General features: G+C 41.9%; 1 protein-coding gene across 4 annotated transcripts in view; it reads left to right on the forward strand.

The window, feature by feature from the left end:
• LOC118385981 (glycerol-3-phosphate dehydrogenase, mitochondrial-like) overlaps positions 1-22,136 on the forward strand; it is a 43,698-nt gene that overhangs the window by 486 nt on the left and 21,076 nt on the right. For 2 of the 4 annotated variants that reach the window (XR_008139669.1, XM_052521961.1), the window contains exons 2-11: positions 5,563-5,669; positions 6,255-6,426; positions 8,530-8,654; positions 9,803-9,900; positions 10,680-10,843; positions 14,588-14,752; positions 15,850-15,994; positions 16,952-17,145; positions 20,625-20,759; positions 21,751-21,926. Coding sequence is in view for 3 of the 4 variants with exons in the window: in XM_052521961.1 (XP_052377921.1) it covers positions 5,568-5,669; positions 6,255-6,426; positions 8,530-8,654; positions 9,803-9,900; positions 10,680-10,843; positions 14,588-14,752; positions 15,850-15,994; positions 16,952-17,145; positions 20,625-20,759; positions 21,751-21,926 (1,476 nt within the window). In the remaining variant the exon portion in view is untranslated. Of the gene's footprint in view, positions 1-5,562; positions 5,670-6,254; positions 6,427-8,529; positions 8,655-8,679; positions 9,235-9,802; positions 9,901-10,679; positions 10,844-14,587; positions 14,753-15,849; positions 15,995-16,951; positions 17,146-20,624; positions 20,760-21,750; positions 21,927-22,136 lie in introns of those variants that run through there. The other 2 variants (XM_052521963.1, XM_052521964.1) reach the window with 2 other exon arrangements.

Consider the following 22,136-nt stretch of genomic DNA (forward strand, 5'->3'; position numbering starts at 1 on the left):
ATTAACCAGCCACTATTCGTGGACCAAAGCTAGCTAAATTGATCATGATGATAATGATTGCTTCTCAGTAACAGGCCTACATTTACTAGCTAGTATGAAAATGCATGGATGTCCAGTCCACCCAGAATGATACACAGGTCAGGTTATTTTTGGCTACAGTACACAAGTTGCAACTTGCTCATGCAACTCATGAGTAGGTGGGTCATTCACATTTGAGAATTGTAACTTGGTTTGTTTTCACCTAATTGTAACATTCAGTCATAAAGAGCAAGTTCCACTTAATAAAAAAAACACATTTCCCATCCCAAGGGGTTAAATAAAAATAGACTAGTAAATGCTTATTAAAGCAAACTGAAGACAATAAACAACTTATCTGATAGAAAGTGTTTATTTTACTGTCAAAACTGACCACAAATTGTAAATAGGATAATGTTGTTCATAAAGTCAGTCTCGTCCAAAGTTTTGTAGGTGAGTTCATCATGACTTACTTGAGGGTTGGATTTTGATTTCGACAATGCTCACTTGCCCAGTACCCACTAAAACAGGATAAACAGCTGCGGTGATTGCCTCTATCCAATCCTACCACAGAACACACAGATAACAGGACACACCAGCCCATCAGCACAGTGGATCTGACTTTGTTTAAATAAAGTAAAACAAGTTGCATTTTTTTTACGAACACCTTAAGCTTGATGTAAAATTGCGCTTCTACAACCTCTTTAAAAATGTAAACATTAATTACACATTTCTTGAGTTATCTTAGAATCATTCTGACTATTTTGAGGAAGTAATACTGCCTTTTTCCCTATGGTGTCTCATGGGGGACAAACATCAGTAACTGCCACATCGAACCACACCACCAAGACTGAAATCAGTTTTTTTCTTAATGAGCAACAGAGAAACATGCAGAATCGGTGCATTCAGTCTCTCTTTAAGTGTTTGACCATAACAGGGGGAATGGAAGCTTGTTGTATGCAACAGGGAGGGGCAATTTAATGCAAACTTCACCCCCCAAAATGTTTAACGTTAAAACATTTCTAGCCTGTAGCCCTATCTTTGGGTAACAGGGTTGATGGGTTAAGCTCGACCCACTCAATTTTCCACCACAAAGCACCAGAAAATTGCCAAAAAGAGTAGAACCAGTTCTCCTGCTTTGTTCAGGCTTTCATTTGAAAAAAAATATTTAAAGAGGAATAGTTTCTCCATTTTAAAACGAGAGTTCTGTTCACGTAACAGGGTTGACCTCAAAATAAGCGACATATGAAAATGAATCACTAATCACATTTAAACAAATAATTATCTTCAAAAAGGACTTTGTCCAAAACAACAAAATAACTAGGGCTTTATTTACAATGATGGTGAAAACATGGCGAAATGTTGGCATTAAAGTGGTTTAAAATATCCCTAGAAGTCATAGCGGGTGCACTGGGGGGGGGGGGGGTCAAATTCAATATTGGTGCACCATTTCTACAGGAATGCAAAAGGCACTCTTTTTGTGGATTGACCCAGGTAACCTATTGATGTAATAACAATCACTGCCAGTATTACCCAGTATCTGCCTTTGTTACTACGATGCAATGTTTCAGGTCACTCATTGTTAACTAGGATAACGGATTTGGTTGCATACTGATACATGGATTTAGGCTAGTTTAGTACCTCAGGGGATAACATGTTGCCACAGTAGGCTATTTGATTTATTTGTTGATAGAACTGACCAACCTCATGACATTGACTGGATGGAATCTCAACTTTCCCAGCAGTCTCACCCTGAAGGCATTCCATTGCCCTATGTCTTTTTTCCATTTCTACATTCCCATTTTACAAGCTTAAATGTCTACTTAATATGCTTTAATGCCTACTCTTTAGAGCCAGGGAGCACTTCATCACTTTAATACACCTTTATATAACATACTGTTAACTAGCGATGCCTTATGGAACAGCTTGTCTTGCAGCTGGAAGGCGCCACCATGGTATGATGGAGGTACCCGTTCACCATTCACATTGCGACAGTAAAATGGGGATAGAGGCCTTTGCACAGTACTGCCTTTATATCAGTCAGTGATGAATATTCATGAATCACAGTGTCATGACATGCTCTGTAATTGGCAGCAACATTAGTAATGACACTGCTGGTATTGAGTGCCTGCATATTCATGTCGTGGGCCAATATTTCCTAGTTGGGGTGTCCCCCTCCCCTTTTTTTTTTCTTTCTCAAAATGTATTTTGAAGCTGCAGGTGGCCTTGATGCCACAATCAATTGCCTGTTGGATTGTGCTCGAGTGAAAATCAGGGAAACCAAGCTTGTTTTGATGATTAATCTAGCTTGCCTAATCATCGTGGAAGACAAGGGGATCCAAACAGGCAAAGTTAGGCCTAGCCTAAATCTCATTGTTACGCTTTGTATGAATTTAGGTCTAGCATGTTTTAGGCCAGTTTATCTACTTGTATTTCAAATAGATTTTTGTTAGATGCGATTTTGTCTTACTCCGTCTTAAATCACCTTTCTATTATTCAATGAACTCATTCTAATTGATCCATATTTGAACCAGAAATAGAGGAAACCATGAGGCAACATTGTCTCTGACTGAGCCACTCGCCACTGTTTACTGTTATTCCATATTTGCTTCATAATTTGCTGTGATTCCATTTCAGTCCTTCTAAAGTCCCCTGGAATGGATGAGGGAATTGGCTCAAGTATTTTGTATAAACTGCATGGATTTCTCCTTAAGCAGTTGGATGGCAGGATTTTCTCGCCTTGTGCCTGTGCTCCAACTTGTGGTGCTGATGAGGTGGCTATCCTGGCAACAGTTGAATAGGCTAGGCCAGGTTTCCCCAACTGTACATAGCCACCCAAGTTTCCTGAACAAAAAAACAATAATATATTTTTTATTTTTGGACATAAAATACCTTAAAAACACGAGCAAATCAGCTCCAAGTAATTTAAAAAATATGTTCCAAAGTATTCCCACGCATAATTTAGATATACACTGAGTATACAAAACAATGGACTCTACAAGGTGTTAAAAGCTTTCCACAGGGATGCTGGCCCATTGTTTCCCACAGTTGTGTCAAGTTGGCTGGATGTCCTTTGGGTGGTGGACCATTCTTGAAACACACAGGAAACTGTTGAGCATGAAAAACCCAGCAGCGTTGCAGATCTTGACACAAACCGGTGCTCCTGGCACCTATTACCATACCCCGTTCAAAGGTACTTAATGCTTTTGTCTTGCCCATTTACCCTCTGAATGGCACAGACATAATCCAATTGTCTCAAGGCTTAAAAATGCTTCTTTAACCTGTCTCCTCCCCTTCATCTACACCGATTGAAGTGGATTTAACAAGTGACATGAACAAGGGATCATAGCTTTCACCTGTATTCACCTGGTCAGTCTATGGTACGGAAAGAGCAGGTGTTCCTAATGTTTTGTACACTCAGTGTATGTGATCATACAGAAATGTAAGCAAGGTTTGAAAGTATTATGTTTTACTCAGATACAGTTGAAGTTGGACGTTTACATACACCTTAGCCAAATACATTTAAACTCAGTTTTTCACAATTCCTGACATTTATTCCAAGTAAAAATTCCCTGTTTTAGGTCAGTTAGAATCACCACTTTATTTTAATAATGTGAAATGTCAGAATAATAGTAGAGAGAATGATTTATTTCAGCATTTATTTCTTTCATCACATCCCAGTGGGTCAGAAGTTTACATACCAAATACTAATTGAGTGTAGCATTGCCTTTAAATGGTTTAACTTAGGTCAATTGTTTCAGATAGCCTTCCACAAGTTTCCCACAATAAGTTGGGTGAATTTTGGCCCATTATTCTAGACAGAGCTGGTGTCACAAGCATTTCGCTACACTCGCATTTAACACCTGCTAACCATGTGTATGTGACAAATAAAATTTGATTTGATTTGATTTGATTTGAGTCAGGTTTGTAGGCCTCCTTGCACGTACATGCTTTTTCAGTTCTGCCCACAAATGTTCTATAGGATTGAGGTCAGGGCTTTGTGATGGCCACTCAAATACCTTGACTTTGTTGTCCTTAAGCCATTTTGCCACAACTTTGGAAGTATGCTTGGGGCCATTGTCCATGTGGAAGACTCATTTGCGACCAATAGTTAACTTCTTAACTGATGTATTGATATGTTGCTTCAATATATCCACCTACTTTTCCCTCCTCGTGATGTCATCTATTTTGTGAAGTGCACCAGTCCCTCTTGCAGCTAAGCACCCCCACAACATGATGCTGCCACCCCCCGTGCTTCACGGTTGGGATGGTGTTCTTCAGTTTGCAAGCCTCCCCATTTTTCCTCCAGACATAACGAGGGTCATTATGGCCAAACAGTTGTATTTTTGTTTCATCAGACCAGAGGACATTTCTCCAAAAAGTACTATCTTTGTCCCCATGTGCAGTTGCAAACCTTGTCTGGCTTTTTTATGGCGCTTTTGGATCAGTGGCTTCTTCCTTACTGAGCGGCCTTTCAGGTTATGTTGATATAGGACTCGTTTTACTGTGGATATAGATACTTTTGTACTCGTTTCCTCCAGCATCTTCACATGGTCCTTTGCTGTTGTTCTGGGATTGATTTGCACTTTTCGCACCAATGTACATTCATTTCTAGGAGTCAGAACGCGTCTCCTTCCTGAGCGGTATGACGGCTGCCTGGTCCCATGGTGTTTATACTTGCATACTATTGTTTGTACAGATGAACATGGTACCTTCAGGCATTTGGAAATTGCTCCCAAGGATGAACCAGACTTGTGGAGGTCTACAATTTTTTTTCTGAGGTCTTGGCTAATTTCTTTTGATTTTCCTATTATGTCAAGGAAAGAGGCACTGAGTTTGAAGGTAGGCCTTGAAATACATCCACAGGTGCACCTCCAATTGACTCAAATGATCAGAAGCTTCTAAAGCCATGACATCATTTTCTGGAATTTTCCAAGCTATTTAAAGGCACAGTCAACTTAGTGTATGTCAACTTCTGACCCACTGGAATTGTGATACTGTGAATTATAAGTGAAATAATCTGTCTGTAAACAATTGTTGGAAAAATGACTTGTGTCATGCACAAAGTAGATGTCCTAACCGACTTGCCAAATTTATAGTTTGTGAACAAGAAATTTGTGGAGTGGTTGTAAACTAGTTTTAATTACTCCAACATAAGTGTATGTAAACTTCCGACTTCAACTGTATATCTGTTTGGGCTTTTGCGGTCAATATGCAGTCTCCAAATATTTGCAATTATGTTCTGTCCCACTGACCCTTCACTCAAGAAAAAATTGGCCCGTGGCTGAATCTAGTTGATTATCCCTGGGCTAGGCTCTGGTTGAGATTGATGGTTTCAGGAAAAAGTCACACACCAAACCACCACTGTTAGTCAGGTTACATTAGCCAACACAACGCTAACGCCCTTGAGAGCAACTTCCTGAACTTTGAGCAAACTGAACAAGCAAAAAATGAAGGGGTACGTTAATACCAACTGCTTTCAAATGCAGATTAGTATCATGACGAGTGATGTGTTTTTCTCAGTTCCAGTTGTATTTTGTCTTACAGGAGGCATGGCGATCCGAAAGGCAGTCAAAGGAACTGCTGCCGTTGCAAGTGGAGGCTTGGTAGCCTTTTATGGCCTTACACAGCTGACCGAATACAGGAAAAGACAGGTGAGCCTTTAGCGTTCACGTTGTTGAGATGCTACAGTGAAACTTGAAGACTGCATGTCAGCCAGGTCAAATACTGTATATGCAGAAATCAGCTTAGGTTTTGGTGACCTTGGTAATGTATGTCCTTGTGGATCTCAATTTCTTGATGTATTCAAATGTTTATGTGTAGATTAGGCCCAGGTATCAGCAGATGGTTTGGGCAGGTTAATCCCTTCCCTCCTAATAGACTACTTTACTTCATTTTTGTTTGGTGTAATGCTCTTTTATTGTACTTTACCATCTTAGCGTAACATATATGAATGTAGCATGCAGATTTAGCCATTAATCTAGATGGACAATATTTTGAAATGGGGTGGGGTAGTAGGGAGATTGTAATAAATTAGCATGTGATTTATTGTTTTTTATTCCTTGGTAGGGTCTGAGTTTTTTTCCCCCACAGAAAATGCCTGCTTTCTTTTTTCCTAAATCCATCATAAAGAATGTGAAGACGTGCATAATAATGAAACACATTTATTAATGTGCACTGTCCCCTGGAGTCATATGACAATGAAATGGATGACTGGTTTGTTTGCGTGGATGGTCTAGGCCCGACTCTCGCGCGTGGAGGCGGTTGAACAGGTGAACATGGCCTTCCAAGACGAGCTCCCGTCCAGGCAAGCCCAGCTAACGGCCTTACGAGCCACCCAGGAGTTTGATGTTCTCGTTGTAGGGGGAGGAGCCACGGGCTCAGGTTGTGCCTTGGACGCTGTGACACGGGGTAAGTTGCCTTTTGCAGTCTTTGTCACTTGCAGTCTATCAGTTGTTGCTAATGCTTTAACTCTCCTTTCCCCTGCATGTCTTTTGCATGTGGATCATTTCTATCATCATGTTTTAGAATATCACCAACAAACAATACTCTGGGCTCATGGAATGACTAATCTCTGTAAAATAACTGCTAAGAAACATAGTGAAATTGGCTGATTGCTGTACATGAACTATGACCACTTCATTGTGGATATCACAAACTATTAAGGCAAAACTATTTTGATTAGTCTCACATTCTTCTCTCTCAAATTCGGATGAAACCCCTTTATTCAGCTTTCACAACAGCTGCAGTTTGAATCCGCATTTAGCAAGGACTTTGAGCTGCTGTACACTTTTGTTCCGGTCCCACCTCACAGCAGCGGGAGGATATTCTCTGTCCTGCTGTTGCATAACCTTCTAGTCATGGTGCAGAAGCTGCCTCCAAGCCATCTCCCTGGGATTCAGCCTGTAAGGAGCTTCAGAAGCCAGCTACGGAGGCTGGAACTCCAGAATAGCTAGGATTGAATAGCTCGGATTCAATAGCTAGGATTTGTTTCTCCGGAAGAGACTAAGAGTCCAATCACCAAAGATTGAAAGATGTCTCTTTCATTCCCCTGATGAGGGTTCCTCTTGCGGTTACCATTACATCCTAATCAATTATCTATGCTGCTCCAGTATCCCTGCACATGTAAATATGGTATCGGAATTGACTTCTCAAATATTTCCTGTATATAGTATGCTTACTTACAAGCCTTTAACCAACAATGGAATATTTTTTTTTTTAAGTCTGTGTGGTCATTTTATTAATTGTTCAGCAGTCTTATGGCTTGAGGGTAGAAGCTGTTAAGGAGCCTTTTGGACCTAGACTTGAAGCTCCGGTACCACTTACAGTGCGGTAGCAGAGAGAACAGTTTATGGCTTGGATGACTGGAGTCTTTGACAATTTTTTGGGGCCTTACTCTGACACGCCTAGTATATAAGTCCTGGATGGCAGGAAGCTTGGCTTCAGTGATGTACTGGGCTGTACGCACTACCCTCTGTAGCGCCTTATTAATGTCGGATGCCGAGCAGTTGCCATAGCTGGCGCTGATGCAACTGGTCAGGATGCTCTCGAAGGTGCAGCTGTATAACTATTTGAGGATCTTGGGGCCCGTGCCAAATCTTTTCAGTCTCCTGAGGGGAAATAGGCTTTGTCGTGCCCTCTTCATGACTTTCTTGGTGTGTTCGGACCATGATAGTTTGTTGGTGATGTGGACACCAAGGACCTTGAAACTCTCAACCTGCTCCACTACAGTCCCTTCAATGTGAACGGGGGTGTGTTCGGCCCTCCTTTTCCTGTAGTCCACAATCGTCTCCTTTGTCTTACTTACATTATTGTGTATTTCATACTTCCAATTCTTATTTCTTGTGTGCATTGTTGGGTTATGAGTTTACAAGGAAGGCATTTCACTGTACTTGTGCATGTGCCATTAAAACTTGAAACTTGGTTAGAGGTTTTTTTTAAGCTCCTTTATCGATTTGACGGTCTAATGGTGAAATAGCAGGGGGTTTGTAAACCCCCGCCATATCCCCCTTTCCTAATCCACATTTATTTTCCCTTTTTTTCTTTCAAAATTGGGATTTACGGTGTCTTTCTGTCAGGGACAGCAAACAAGCCTCTAATGGTGGGAGTGAGGAGCAGTTTCAATGTTAATGAATTCTCTGGAAGTCAAGACAATTTCTCCTCCAATATACTCTCCTTTTTGATAAAAAAAATATAATTACAAAAACCATGATTAAGTAAAGTGATTTGTACAGTCTTTTTTTTTTTACATGTTTTACTTGTTAGGTCCTTGAATTATTATCAAAGATTTTGACTAGTTTTTGTGGTTCATACAGTCGGTGTAATGAAAATGTTTGCAGTTTTTACCCAATGGAATATGTATGCCTGCACAATATTTCTCCCATCATCCATTATTACAGTAGTAGTCCATGCATATGAAAATAATGTGTGATGTATTCTAAACATTTGGGACAATAAGTAGGTAAATCTCAGCTTGCCGTTTATCTGTTGCCTCGGTTCCCTTCCCGCCGTTAGATCTTAAAACTGCCCTGGTGGAGCGAGACGATTTCTCATCTGGGACCAGCAGCCGGAGCACCAAGCTCATTCACGGAGGAGTCCGATATCTACAGAAAGCCATTGTGAAATTAGATTACGAACAGGTAAATGCCTCATTTTTTCTCTGCAGCTGACACTTATCCGGTGAATTCCTGGTCCGTCTGGTCATATTGCTTTATTTACCATCTGGAATCATTTTTCATTCAAAAAAAGGTCTTGACATGCTTGCCTTGAGTGAGTGCCTATGATTTTCAAAGTTATTTCAAAGAATTCCTACAACTGGGAAAGAGAGGCAGGAGTAGCTAGCGCCCCTGTCATTATCAAGACGGGAATTAGGCTAATACAGGACATTTATATCAGAGTAATGGGAGGAATAAAGCATTTGGGCCTTCTTTTGTCTGTTTATTGTTAAGAAGAGTCACCCAGGTTCGAACTCAAATGTCACAGTTTTCTGTTACATTTCAGAGCACTTGAAGAATCTCATTATTTTAGGGCTGTGTGGGTTTCTTTTTAAAGTCTTTTTTTCCTATCTGTTTGAACATGCTGGGGCCTTGGAGGTGAGCTGGAGAAGGGGCCAATTAGTGTGATTGCAGGAAACATAACTGCAAAGTCAGAAGCAGTGCATCAATGTACAGACTCCTCACCTACTCTACCAGCCAGCGAGGAAATGGAAAGCAAATTAAGGCAATTCATTCCATATTTGCTTTGGGCCGGCCACTTTGGTCATCCATGATAACAATAACATTTACACGTTTCTGCCTAGTACATGATTAATCACCATTATACCATTTAAGTCCCTCACTTAAGAAGATATGACCCATGTATACTGTATATCTGTTAAAGAAATACAATGAACCTGATGTTACTGTATTTCATAGCACGCCATTAGGATTAAGGGGTTAAATGTCTATTTATTCACACTTAATGGTTATATTAGCTACTCTGATAGGAGTCAGTGTAGTTCAGTATTTTTTTCTCGCGTGACCTCAGCACTACCGCATTAGGCATTGAGAGAGAAAAAATATAACCAGTCTTCAGAAAGTGCTAAGTGGATAATGTTTTTAATTGTATCATTTTGCTCATTGTTTCATTTTTAAATTGTATAAATGGAATTTATTCATTTCTTAAAGGTTTTAAATGTATATTTTTGTTCTGTGAAAGCACGTTGCGTTCCATGTCTGAAATGTGCTGTTATAAATAAAGCTTGATTTGATTTGGATGTAATCCATTTTGATCTTCTTTTCTCCTCCAGTATATGATGGTGAAGGAAGCACTGCATGAGCGTTCCAACCTCCTGAATATCGCCCCTCATCTGACTGCACTTTTACCCATCATGCTCCCCATATACAAGTAAGAATAACCTCCAGTCTCCGCCTCTCACATCGTTTCTCACTACATATACCACCGAAAATACCACATGACGCTGTAAACCTTTCACATAATGTTTTGAAGATGGAGATAAGTTCACCTGAATGGCAATAAACTTTAAGACAATCACCCGGGGCTGAGAGGCCCATTGTGGGTATGGGTAAAATGGCTGATGGTCCACCTGTACCTGCTCACAATCTCACCATCTCACCCTAGCTCTCTGAGCCTTGTGTGAACTTAGGGGCTTGATTTGATTGGTGATGCCTAGTATCATGAGCATTAATTGCACATGACATTTAAGATCCTTCTCTGGTATTTAAAGCAGTGAACAGGTGTGTCTCATTACTGAAGGGTGTGGGAAAACCGGTTTGGCTTCCAGTGCTCTGCCATGCACACAGTCATCATGCCAACACAGACCCTATATCAGTCACACTCAGAAGTGCACATCTTATACCTACCTTCCCAATTCTATTATAGTCCATAAACCTCAGAATGTATTATCTATTGTATATTTAGCGTGAACTAAAAATACACTTACAGAATGACACCTAATTGATTCATAGTAAATCATCAGAACTTGATGACATCATCAAGTGGCACTTTCTTATGACCTTTTCTAATGATCTTTTTGATTACAGAACGTAGAAATGCAGCGTTTTTTCACATATGTAGACACTGGTATGGTGCTGGAGATGTTGAACATGAGGCGAAAAAGTGGTGGAACTCCCCTTTTAATTGTAACTTTTCCCACTGTGTGTGAGGTGGTGGCAGCTTCCCTACTACTGGGCAGGGATCAAGATATACGACCTGGTGGCTGGATCCCAGTGCTTGAAGAGCAGCTACATCCTCACCAAGACCAAGGCTCTGGAGCTCTTTCCTATGTTGAAGAGAGACAAACTGGTCGGAGCCATTGTCTACTATGATGGTAAGCCGCAAACCTTTTCACCAAATATAGAACCACTGCACCTTTTAAAGTCATTTTTTTCACTAAGAATATCCTGTTTTGTAAGTGAAATCTGTGTCATTAACATATATGATATAATTAAGCAATAAAGCACGAGGAGGTTTGGTATATTGCCAATATACCACGGATAAGGGCTGTTCTTAAGCAGGACGAAACGAGGAGTGCCTGGATGCAACCATTAACCATGGTACATTGGCCATATACCACAAACCCCCAAGGTGTTTCATTGCTATTAGAAACCGGTTACCAACGTAATTAGAACAGTAAAAAGTATGTTTTTGTCATACCGTGGTATATAGCACAGCTTTCAGCCAATCAGCATTCAGGGCTCGAACCACCCAGTTTATAATCCTGCATAGAATGTAAATTATTATTTTATCTCCTGAATCTTTTGTCTTTTATGTTCCTTCGTAGAAATAACTCCTTTTGCGTACACAGCAGTGTAATTGCTGGCTATGTGAGCGTAAACAAATTAGAAACAACGTGGTTTTAAGCAGAAAATAGCCAGTAGGCAATCCCTTGTTGGTTCCATCCAGTCCCAGGACCCATCTTTCCTTCCGGCTATCCGTGCCGCGTGTTGGCATCAGAAAAACAAAGCATATGTTGATTGTTAGCCGGGGTGTACATAGCATGTCCTGTTTACTCAAGGTCTCCTACGTAGCCTCAAACTCCCAACTTGGTTTCTCCAGGCTATCTGTCAGACCTCATTAAACATTTGAGGATATGTGGATTCTCATGTACTGCAAAAAAAAAGGCAACATATTTCTAAGGGAATGTGGCTGCGATCTGAGCAGTGATCTATCTGTCAGCCTTACTCATTTAGCAGAAGTGAGTGGGAGAGAGGGTGTTATGCTGGAGCTCTATCATTTAGCTCTGTTTTATAATATCACTTCTCCGTTCTTCAATGTCAAAATAGAATTTTACATTTTTGTAATTTTTTTTAAAGCACTTCTCTAAATATCATACTATTTTGGTAAATGACTGACTGAAACTTAAAAGGTGTAAAGACCTGGATGAAAATATTACGTTGTGTTGTATGTGTTAGGCTAGTTTGACAGACATTTTTTCCCCCCTTCTGTTATTCAATCGGTAACAATTATAGCAATGACATTTTAAAAGCTGACATTCCTTAGGTGGGATTGGGCTTTGACTGCTTCCGTTAATCTCCTCGGGATTCTTCAAGTCATCACACTCACATAGTTTCAACATGTAGACATGCCTTAGCCTTAGATCATACAATTTATTCCAAAATGATCAAATTGATTGGGGAACAACACACATGAAGAGCTATAGATCAAAATATTCAAACTGAAATGGATCCATTTCAAAGTTGATGGCAGTGAATACTATATATATATATATATATTTTTTTTTAACTAGGCAAATCATTTAAGAACAAATTCTTATTTACAATGATGGCCTACCTGCCTTGTTCAGGGGCAGAACAACCTTTTTTTGTTTTTACCTTGTCAGCTCGGGGATTCGATCCAGCAACCTTTTGGTTACTGGCCCAACGCTCTAAACACCAGGCTGCTATGTCCTATGCAATATTACAGTATAGTTGTAATAAGGTGATATATGACAATTATTACACTTACACATTATTTTCATATGCATTTTTTAGGAAATACAGACTCTTTGTGTGTGTTTATCTCCCCTCCCTTCGTTGCCCTCCTCTCCTTTAGCCAGAGGAGTCATTCGCAGAAGCGTCTGGGATAATAACTGCGTCCCCCGCTGTACCTGCAACAATTTAATTGGACAAGTCAGCCCAGCCAAGCATCTCTCTCTCTCATGACTGGGAGACATGATGTCATTATTGTCCCTGTCATTTTGCAGCATTTTGTCCAGCCATGGAGTTCCTCTCACTCCAATGAGTTTTGTACCTCCAGGAGGCGCGGATTATAGTGGAGGAGGAGGTACGGGGCTGTAGGGGAGGAGGCCGAGGCTCCCACTCAACTGTCTCTCCTCTAGGGAGACATGACACTCAGCTCCCTCCCTATGCTCATTATTGATGGCCTGCGCTTTAATGTTCAGATTATTTGTATTATGTATTATCATTATTAGCGTTATCAGATTATAATCCCATTATTATAAATATGGCATAGTAATAATCCTTTGTTACGTTATCTGTCTAATCCTGGAACTAAATCACATTGAACATTGAGGTGGTAAGTGTAGCTGTAATCGGATTATTTTAACATTGTGATGGATGTAGCTGTAATCTGGGCGATGTGAATGTGTGACTGGCAGAGGAGCTAGGCTCATAGCGGAGAGCTGTGGATCATGAGGTTAGAGGTCAGCAGGGGGCTCAACAATCATCCAGGATCAGACACACTGACTGTACACCCACAGCACAGCACATGTTAGCCAACCATACACTCTAATGGTCATATTCAGCCTACAGAGATGAGGAAGTGGATTCTATGGTCCTCCTAATACATCATGGCAGGGTGCATACTCTTGTATGTAATTCATTCTAAAATGTGGCCTTTAAATGTGTTGTTTTCTCATGTTTTACTTTTTGTTTCCAATTAATGAATTTATTTTTCTTAGTGGTGGAATGGCTCGGAGCATGCGGTAGCATTAACCAGCAGAGCCTACCAGTTACCTAGCCTCTGGTCGTTCAAACCGCAAATAAATCAAGGCACAAAAGAACATTCCTGCAAAGTAACAACATTCTCTTCCCCTCAAGGCCAACAATGAGGACTTGAACCTCGCCTGGCAATAACAAATAGAAAGAAAGTCGCCCAAGACACCAACATTAAAAGTGATTAATCATCTCTGTTCTTTTCTCTACTTTGAACCAAAGGATTTTCCAGCGATAAATCTTCAAAGATGTACATAAGAATCCCTTCCTAATGAAACCGGGCTTTGTTCATTTGTCACCTTTTAGACCCTTTCATTTAAATTACAAAACTTATGACCTCCTGACTCTTGAATATAGATCTGAGTATATTCTCAAGCCAGCGAGGGATTAATCCATAAATCTTGATACCAGATTCCTCTCTTCATTAAAAGGATTCTGCGGAGGGATCTTCTGCTTTACAAGTAGATCCGTCACTGTCAGAATCCCACTCCTGATGCTGATGTACCAGGGACATTGCAAAGAATTATTTTCGATGATCATTTCCCCACATTTTGCACCCATTTTGAAAAGGAGCAGTATTATTGATTGGTTGTAAGTAGATTTTGTCCTCACTTGACCAAGTCCCCTGTGTTTCCTAACTGGACCGCGTATTGAATCTGAACAATGTGTATGAAGTATACATATTATAGTGATCATGTTCCACGTAACTAAATTCGTGTCCTCATGTTTGCAGACAGTGACGGTGTGGTGCATATGGTGTGTACTGTATACAGAAATAAGCATGGGTTATTAGAGAACAGGTAATCAATTCCCAACCCTCCGTACTTGGTAGGTTTAACACTTTGACCAGCCCTGCCGAGCCCAGCCCAGCCCGCTGTTGTTCTTGTGGAGCCCCCCAGCCCAGTGCAGGATGGTGGGGGCTCCATAAGAACAGCACACACAGGCCAAAGGGCCACTGTGGCTTTAAGTGTGCTCCTTGTGTGGCCAGAGCAGCCATCCCACTGATGCAAAGTGACAGGGACAGATGTGACATATCGGTTCCGACACACTTCCATACCACCAGTCACAGACTGGGGGTGACTCACATCCTCTCCCCTGGTCCTGTCCCCCCGCTGCAGGACAACACAACGACGCTCGAATGAACCTCGCCATCGCCCTCACTGCTGCCAGGTATGGGGCTGCCATAGCCAATTACACTGAAGTGGTGCACCTACTGAAGAGGGTAGATCCTCAGATGGGCAAAGAGAGGGTCTGTGGAGCGCGCTGCAGGGACGTGATCACAGGTGAAACTACAGCTACAAAGCCGCTGCTTCCACCCTTCCTCCCTGCCCCCTAGCCCTCACCACAGGGCGTCAGCTCTCAGAGCCTGCCTGTTAGGTAGCCCTGTTAATCAGTGGTATTTTGCACATAGTCATCGCAGATCTAATGTGGGGCTTTAATATTTTATAAGCATTTTATGGTGTAGAGAGCTCCTTCCGATCTGCTAGCAATATAATATGGAATTAGCGTACTCCAAATGGCCTAACTTACCTTTTTAAATGTCACGCATAGCAGTGGCTTTGGAGGAATAAAACATAACCAAGATTTGAGGCTCTCAACACATGACTGCTCCCTGATGTTTTGGAAGATATGTGTGCTTTCTTTCTTTCTGAAGAAGAAACGGCTCACTTTCTTTGGTGTGAGAGAGAGGCCTCACAAGTAAAGCGCTTGTAAGAGTACTTTGAATCACTATTCGGCGCTAATTCAGTTGACTTTATTCCTGTTTCTCTCTACGATGTGAATGTGTCAGGTGTTACAACTATATGCTTGAAAATTCGTACAAAATGTAATTTCTATGTCGCTCAGTTTAGCTTTTCGCTACTTTCGTTATGACATGGTGTCACAAGTCAAATTAGGAGGGTAGTCCGTTCTTTTAAGTCGTTGTCAAAACAGATCATTTAGTATCATCGTGCTACGTTTGATATGGGCTCCATTGTAAAGGCTCGTCAACACCAGGCAGCACATTAACAAACATGGGCTGCATCCCAAATGGTACCCTAATCCCTACATGGTGCACTACTTCTGATCAGCGCCCTATAGGCCCTGGTCAACAGTAGTGCAGTAAATAGGGAATGGCATGCCATTTGGGATGCATACATTTCCCTGTGCGCATTAAAAGCACTCCCTCGCACACTGCCTCTTGGGCTGCACTTTGACACAAAGAGGCGAGAGGGAAATTAGGTATGTCTGGTTCCTATTAATTACAGTCTTCTGAAGTCTCCCATGGACACACGCGAGCCACTCTATTACGGAAGGGGTGTTGGCTGATAAATTAATAATCCCGGTTGTCACTGGGTACAGATGAATGGCCCCTGGTGATTGATGCTGTTTTCTTTCATAGGGCAGGAATTTGATGTCAGAGCCAAATGTGTTATCAATGCCACGGGACCTTTTACCGATGCACTGCGGAAAATGGATGATCAGAAGAACCCCAACATCTGTCAGCCCAGTGCTGGGGTGCACATCGTCATCCCGGGCTATTACAGGTAACAAACGACACCCCCTTCCGTCACGTCACCCCCCTTAGCATCACTGCATCATTAGCGCCTGGCTGATCAATTCATTAGCACCATCGGCTGAGCCACGAGACAGGGACAGCCAGGACAAACATAGGCACTCTTACGATACAAGATGCTCTTGCATGGATGGTTCAGAACAAGTGCTTGGTGCTGAGGGGTTCTGTTCAGGGGAATCATGTCTCTTTGTGTTTCTTCACACTCCCTGTTAGGTCGAAAAGGCCATTTAGATGAGTTTAATCAAGCTAACAGATGGCATTGTATGCCGTTTATCTCCAGATGAATATGGATTTTTGAAGAGAGCTGTTGGCCTACTCAACCAGACTTTCCTGTAATGCCTACACTTTTAGGAAAAAAGGTGATATCTAGAACCTAAAAGTCCCAATAATAGAACACTTTCAAGAACCCTTTTTGGTTCCAGGTAGACAGACGCCTTTTACACATAGGGTTCTACATGGAACCCAAAAGAGTTCTACCTGGGACCAAAAAGGGTTCTCCTGTGGGGACAGCTGAAGAACCATTTTGGAATCCTTTTTTCTAAGAGTGCTGGTTTTCTTGTTGATGCATGTGATTTGTGTTTGCAGGGCAACAAAAAGTGCCCCTCCCCACCCTTTTTCCCGCCACCTCTACCCCTCCCCTGTTTCCTGTATTAAATTGAGTCAGTAGCGTGTGCATGTGTTTTAAACAGGACAATGTGAGTGCTATGCTGTCGCTGGAACTATATAGGAGCAGTGGCGTAGCTGGAATTGAAACCAGCAGAATTAATCTCCTGGAAAGACCGTTGACAGGAGCCTGATTATGGGGTGTCCCCCAGTCGGCCCGCTCACGACCCCCAGCAGACCAAAGGTTAATGCAGTCTTCTTGTTTGCTTCCCCCACTCTACTTCCACCACACCCCCTCCACCACACCCCTGCACCCTACCTTCAGTCCAGACAACATGGGGCTCCTGGACCCAGCCACCAGCGACGGACGCGTCATCTTCTTCCTGCCCTGGGAGAAGATGACCATCGCCGGGACAACGGACACGCCCACAGAGATCACACCGCACCCCATCCCCATGGAGGAGGACATCAACTTCATCCTCACGGAGGTCCGCAACTACCTCAGCCCCGATGTCGAAGGTGACTATGACCTGCGATGACCTGCTTATGGTTTCTCCGAGGGATTCACAGTGCAGGGGTAGTAGATCTCCACTATAATCATGAATTGACATTTCTTTACCAAACTTTTGATAATGCAATATGCGTTATCCATATAATAACTCAATTAGCCAGTCATATCTTTATAATTGGAATATCCAGTCATTTCAGAAGTCTGGATCGTCTTGTAAAAATGATATATCAGTGAAATGCTTGTATTCTATATAGCATTTTTTTCCCCCAAGTCAATCTTCCATAGGGTGATGGACAGGAAGGCCATGATGCTAAAGTTATAAAGGTAGCAATGTCAACACATACGGTATTTCCTTTACAAGCCATGAATCACTCGTGTGCTATACTTTTACACTTACGGCACTATAATGACGTTACAATCATACCTCATTCATAACAGACATTTATGATAATAAATACACGTCCGACAATCTCACAGTATTCCCCCCTCTCTAGATTTACAAATAGCTGATGGAGCAAGCAGCTGACTGATATAAATGGGCTAATGTGATGGCAGTGTAGCACAGTGTAGGACTTCCGCCAGATATTAATTCATCAGGCGGCCACAGAGTGCAGACAGATACAAATTCCTGCTTTAATTATGTATGGGGACCTGCAGTCGAGAAACAGGAGACATCAACCAACAACACTCTGAGGATTTCTTATCGGAACTTTGTGAAGCCCTATTTCATTTCGTCCATAGTTGTTTTGTTTCCTTCGACTATAATGCACTGCTGCTTGTTGTTTCCCTAAACACTTAGGACAAAATAGATTATCTGCTTTCTACTCACTATACCTCCACATGGGAGGTTTGTTATGAATAAGTGAAAAATAACCAATACCACATTAAATTATATTGTTTTCGATTTGCGATTTTTATGAGACCTTCCTGGAGCCCTTATTATGTATTTTGTATATGTTTTTCCGATTTGGGGCCTCTGATGGCCTTGCCGATTGACTGGTTTATCAAAACCCAGGGAGACTTTATTAAATGAAGGACCGTTGGGTGTCTAAACAGAATGCAGTGCTATTGATTTTGGAGAAGTGGTCTAATTGTTTTCAGTGCACAAGGGGTTGTCGAGATTATTTGATTGATTAGCTTGATTCTAGTCTACATCCACATCCTCTCCTGGCCAGCCAATCTAATGGCACAGTAATGCCAAAGCACTGCATTCTCCATCATTATTTTCCATCTATCTATATCCAGCATAAGATTTACCCCAAAAGGTTTTTGCACATTTCCTACTCATTAGCTGCCAGCTTTCCTACTACCAAGACGTTGAGACAGTAGAGAGGTGGCACCTGTACAGTACAGTAGCTCTGTCTGTATGGAGCGTATGGAGGAGGACTATGTGTCATGGTGGCTCTGCGACTCAGGTCTCAGACCAGCGTCCGGGCAGCTCCATGCTGCAGCCAGCATGCTCTGTGCTCTGGACGGCCCGCCAGGCTGACATGTGGCGTATGTCTGGGTGAGACCCTGTCTCCCCAAGTCCTGTGGTCACAGTCGGAGCAGAAGACCCTACGGCCTGAGAACAAAAAAACCACACAAGTGTGAAGTGATGGAGCCAGAGGCCATGAGGGAGCGGACTTTTCTCCTCCGTCTCATCTCTCCGTCCTTGCCTGTGGACGTGCTGGGGCTCCAGACGTGGAGTCTCCAGTAATTCTGAACGGCAGAGGAAAGGAGAAGAGGAGGATCTTTCCAGGGGGGATTTGTCACATTATGTGACGGTGACACCTCAGAGGAGACATAGTGGCCTGGAGTGGACAGGCAGTGTCTCCTCAGTCCTTCCTCCAGTCCTTCCCGTAAGGAAGTGGTCTCCATGGCTTCTCACAGTCACACCAGCCTCTGAGTGACACCCAGCAGACAGTTCCAGATCCCTACTGGAACCAAACCTGGGTTCAATTACTATTTGAAATCATTTCAAATACTTTAGCTGGGCTCGATTGAGCTTGCCTGGCACAATGGAACCAATAGAATAGTCATAAAACTGCAAATACCACCCATCTGGCACTCCAAGCAGGCTAAATCAAGTGCTAATAGTGTTCAAAAGATTTTAAATAGTTTTGAACCCAGGTCTGACTGTAACAGGACCGTACCAGTAGCACATCCCTGGCCTGCTGTTGCTGCAGCTGAAGCACTGGGCCTGCTTTGTTCCTCTACTGCAGTACGGACTGGACTCCGTTATGTCCCAAATGGCACCCTATTCCCTATATAGTGCTCTACTTTGTACTTGGGCCCATTGGGCTCTGGTCAAAAGTAGTGCACTATATAGGGAATAGGTTTCTATTTGGAATGCACCCTCTCTCGGCATGGTGGAATGTTTCCACACGGCCTCCATTCCCTGATAATGAGTCATCCCAACAAAGGGCCCGTCAGTTCAACTCATATTGTCTCTTATAATCCAAAAATGGCACTCTTTTTCATATTGTATCCTTCACATCCCAGACAACCCACATTTCTGCGTGGAAGAATATGTCCTTTGTTCACAGCCATACTTTTTGAGGAAGGGTAAATGTATATGTTTTCAGTGTGAGTTGAATGGTTTTTAGGTATGAATCAATCTCAGCAAGACTTCTGAGGCTGTCCTAATATGGACACCATACTGGACTAGAAAGTATACCCACAAAGTTGAAGTCAATCAGACTGAGCCGGTCAACTCTTGAATGCAGCCAGCAGGTCCCCTATGTTGAATACAGCCAGAGTTGGAGACCGAGCGGACTGTTTCCCTATTCCCCTATATTGTGCACTAGTTTTGACCAGAGCCCTATGGAACCTGGTCGAAAGTAGTGCACTAAATAGGGAACAGGATTCCATTTGGGTTGCAACCAGAGATGTTTTTTATCATGCATAGCTCTCACTTTGCACCGCCGTACAAATTAGCTTTGTCTCTATCTGCTCCCCTTTTACTGCCCATGTGAGGCCTTCAGCCCCATAGCTACTCAGCTGTCATAAATGTTTAAAAAATGCCCTTTGATAACGAGTTTGTCATTGTTTTATTCAGAAATATCAACCAGCCCATTATAGTGGCAGCTATTTTTTCAATCGATACACAACAGCATATTAATATTTAATTCTTTATATGTCACCGCGATATGAAGAGAGAGCGGCTGTTGTGGCGTATGAGTTGGAAGTCATTTATTTTCTAGCAGTAGAGGAGGGAGGTGTTATTTAGGCGTGCAAGGATTCCACTAGCTGTCCATCACTCTCATAGCTTTGTGTTTCTCCTGCTTTGTGTAGCCTAACGTGTGTGTGTGTGTGTGTGTGTGTGTGTGTGTGTGTGTGTGTGTGTGTGTGTGTGTGTGTGTGTGTGTGTGTGTGTGTGTGTGTGTGTGTGTGTGTGTGTGTGTGTGTGTGTGTGTGTGTGTGTGTGTGTGTGTGTGTGTGTGTGTGTGTGTGTGTGTGTGTGTGTGTGTGGTCTCACTCTGTCTGGACTCTTTGTCCTGTGCAGTGAGGAGAGGAGATGTCTTGGCAGCCTGGAGTGGTATTCGTCCGCTGGTCACAAACCCCAACTCCAAGGACACTCAGTCAATCTGCAGGAATCATATTGTCCACATCAGTGACAGCGGACTGGTCACCATCGCTGGTTAGTCTGTACAGTCAAATGTTTCACTGCATTTTATCAATGCTAATCATGCTGTACATGTAACTTACTCTGTGTGAGATAATATAGGCCTATACTTGAATTGCAGCACTAACAAGTCTATTACAGACAGTGTGGTAATAACACCATATTAACACAAGTCTATTACATATAGTGTGGTAATAACACCATATTAGCACAAGTCTATTACAGATCGTGTGGTAATAACACCATATTAACACAAGTCTATTACATATAGTGTTGTAATAACACCATATTAACACAGGTCTTACATATAGTGTGGTAATAACACCATATTAGCACAAGTCTATTACAGATCGTGTGGTAATAACACCATATTAACACAAGTTTATTACATATAGTGTGGTAATAACACCATATTAGCACAAGTCTATTACATATAGTGTGGTAATAACACCATATTAACACAAGTCTATTACAAGTAGTGGTAATTACACCATATTAACACAAGTCTATTACATATAGTGTGGTAATAACACCATATTAACACAGTTCTTACATATAGTGTGGTAATAACACCATATTAGCACAAGTCTATTAGAGATCGTGTGGTAATAACACCATATTAACACAAGTCTATTACATATAGTGTTGTAATAACACCATATTAGCACAAGTCTATTACAGATAGTGTGGTAATAACACCATATTAGCACAAGTCTATTACATATAGTGTGGTAATAACACCATATTAACACAGGTCTTACATATAGTGTGGTAATAACACCATATTAGCACAGGTCTATTACAGATCGTGTGGTAATAACACCATATCAACACAAGTTTATTACATATAGTGTGGTAATAACACCATATCAACACAAGTTTATTACATATAGTGTGGTAATAACACCATATGAACACAAGTCTATTACAAGTAGTGGTAATTACACCATATGAAGTCTATTACAAGTAGTGTGATAATAACACCACATTTGAAATCCTTGTCTAGGTGGGAAATGGACAACATATCGCTCCATGGCGGAGGATACCCTGGATGCTGCAGTCAAGGCCCATAACCTTTCTGCTGGCCCCAGTAAGACAGTGGGCCTGATGCTAGAGGGAGCTAAAGACTGGACTCCTACCATGTACATCCGCCTGGTACAGGACTATGGCCTGGAGGTGGAGGTGGTTGCAAAATTACTACTAGTTGCAAAATTCTGTTAACTTTCCCAACATTCCCAGGTTTTTCTGAAATCCTGGCTGGAAGATTCCCGAAATCAGGAAGGAATAAGCAAAAGTTCCGGAATCCTCCACCTAGGGTTTCTGGAAAAAAGTCACCAATCATTTTAGGTAGTTGTAATGATTTATTGAGGTGCCAACTTTAAAGTAATGGTC

The sequence above is a fragment of the Oncorhynchus keta genome, chromosome 7, assembly GCF_023373465.1.
Source record: "Oncorhynchus keta strain PuntledgeMale-10-30-2019 chromosome 7, Oket_V2, whole genome shotgun sequence".
Taxonomy (NCBI): Eukaryota; Metazoa; Chordata; class Actinopteri; order Salmoniformes; family Salmonidae; genus Oncorhynchus; species Oncorhynchus keta.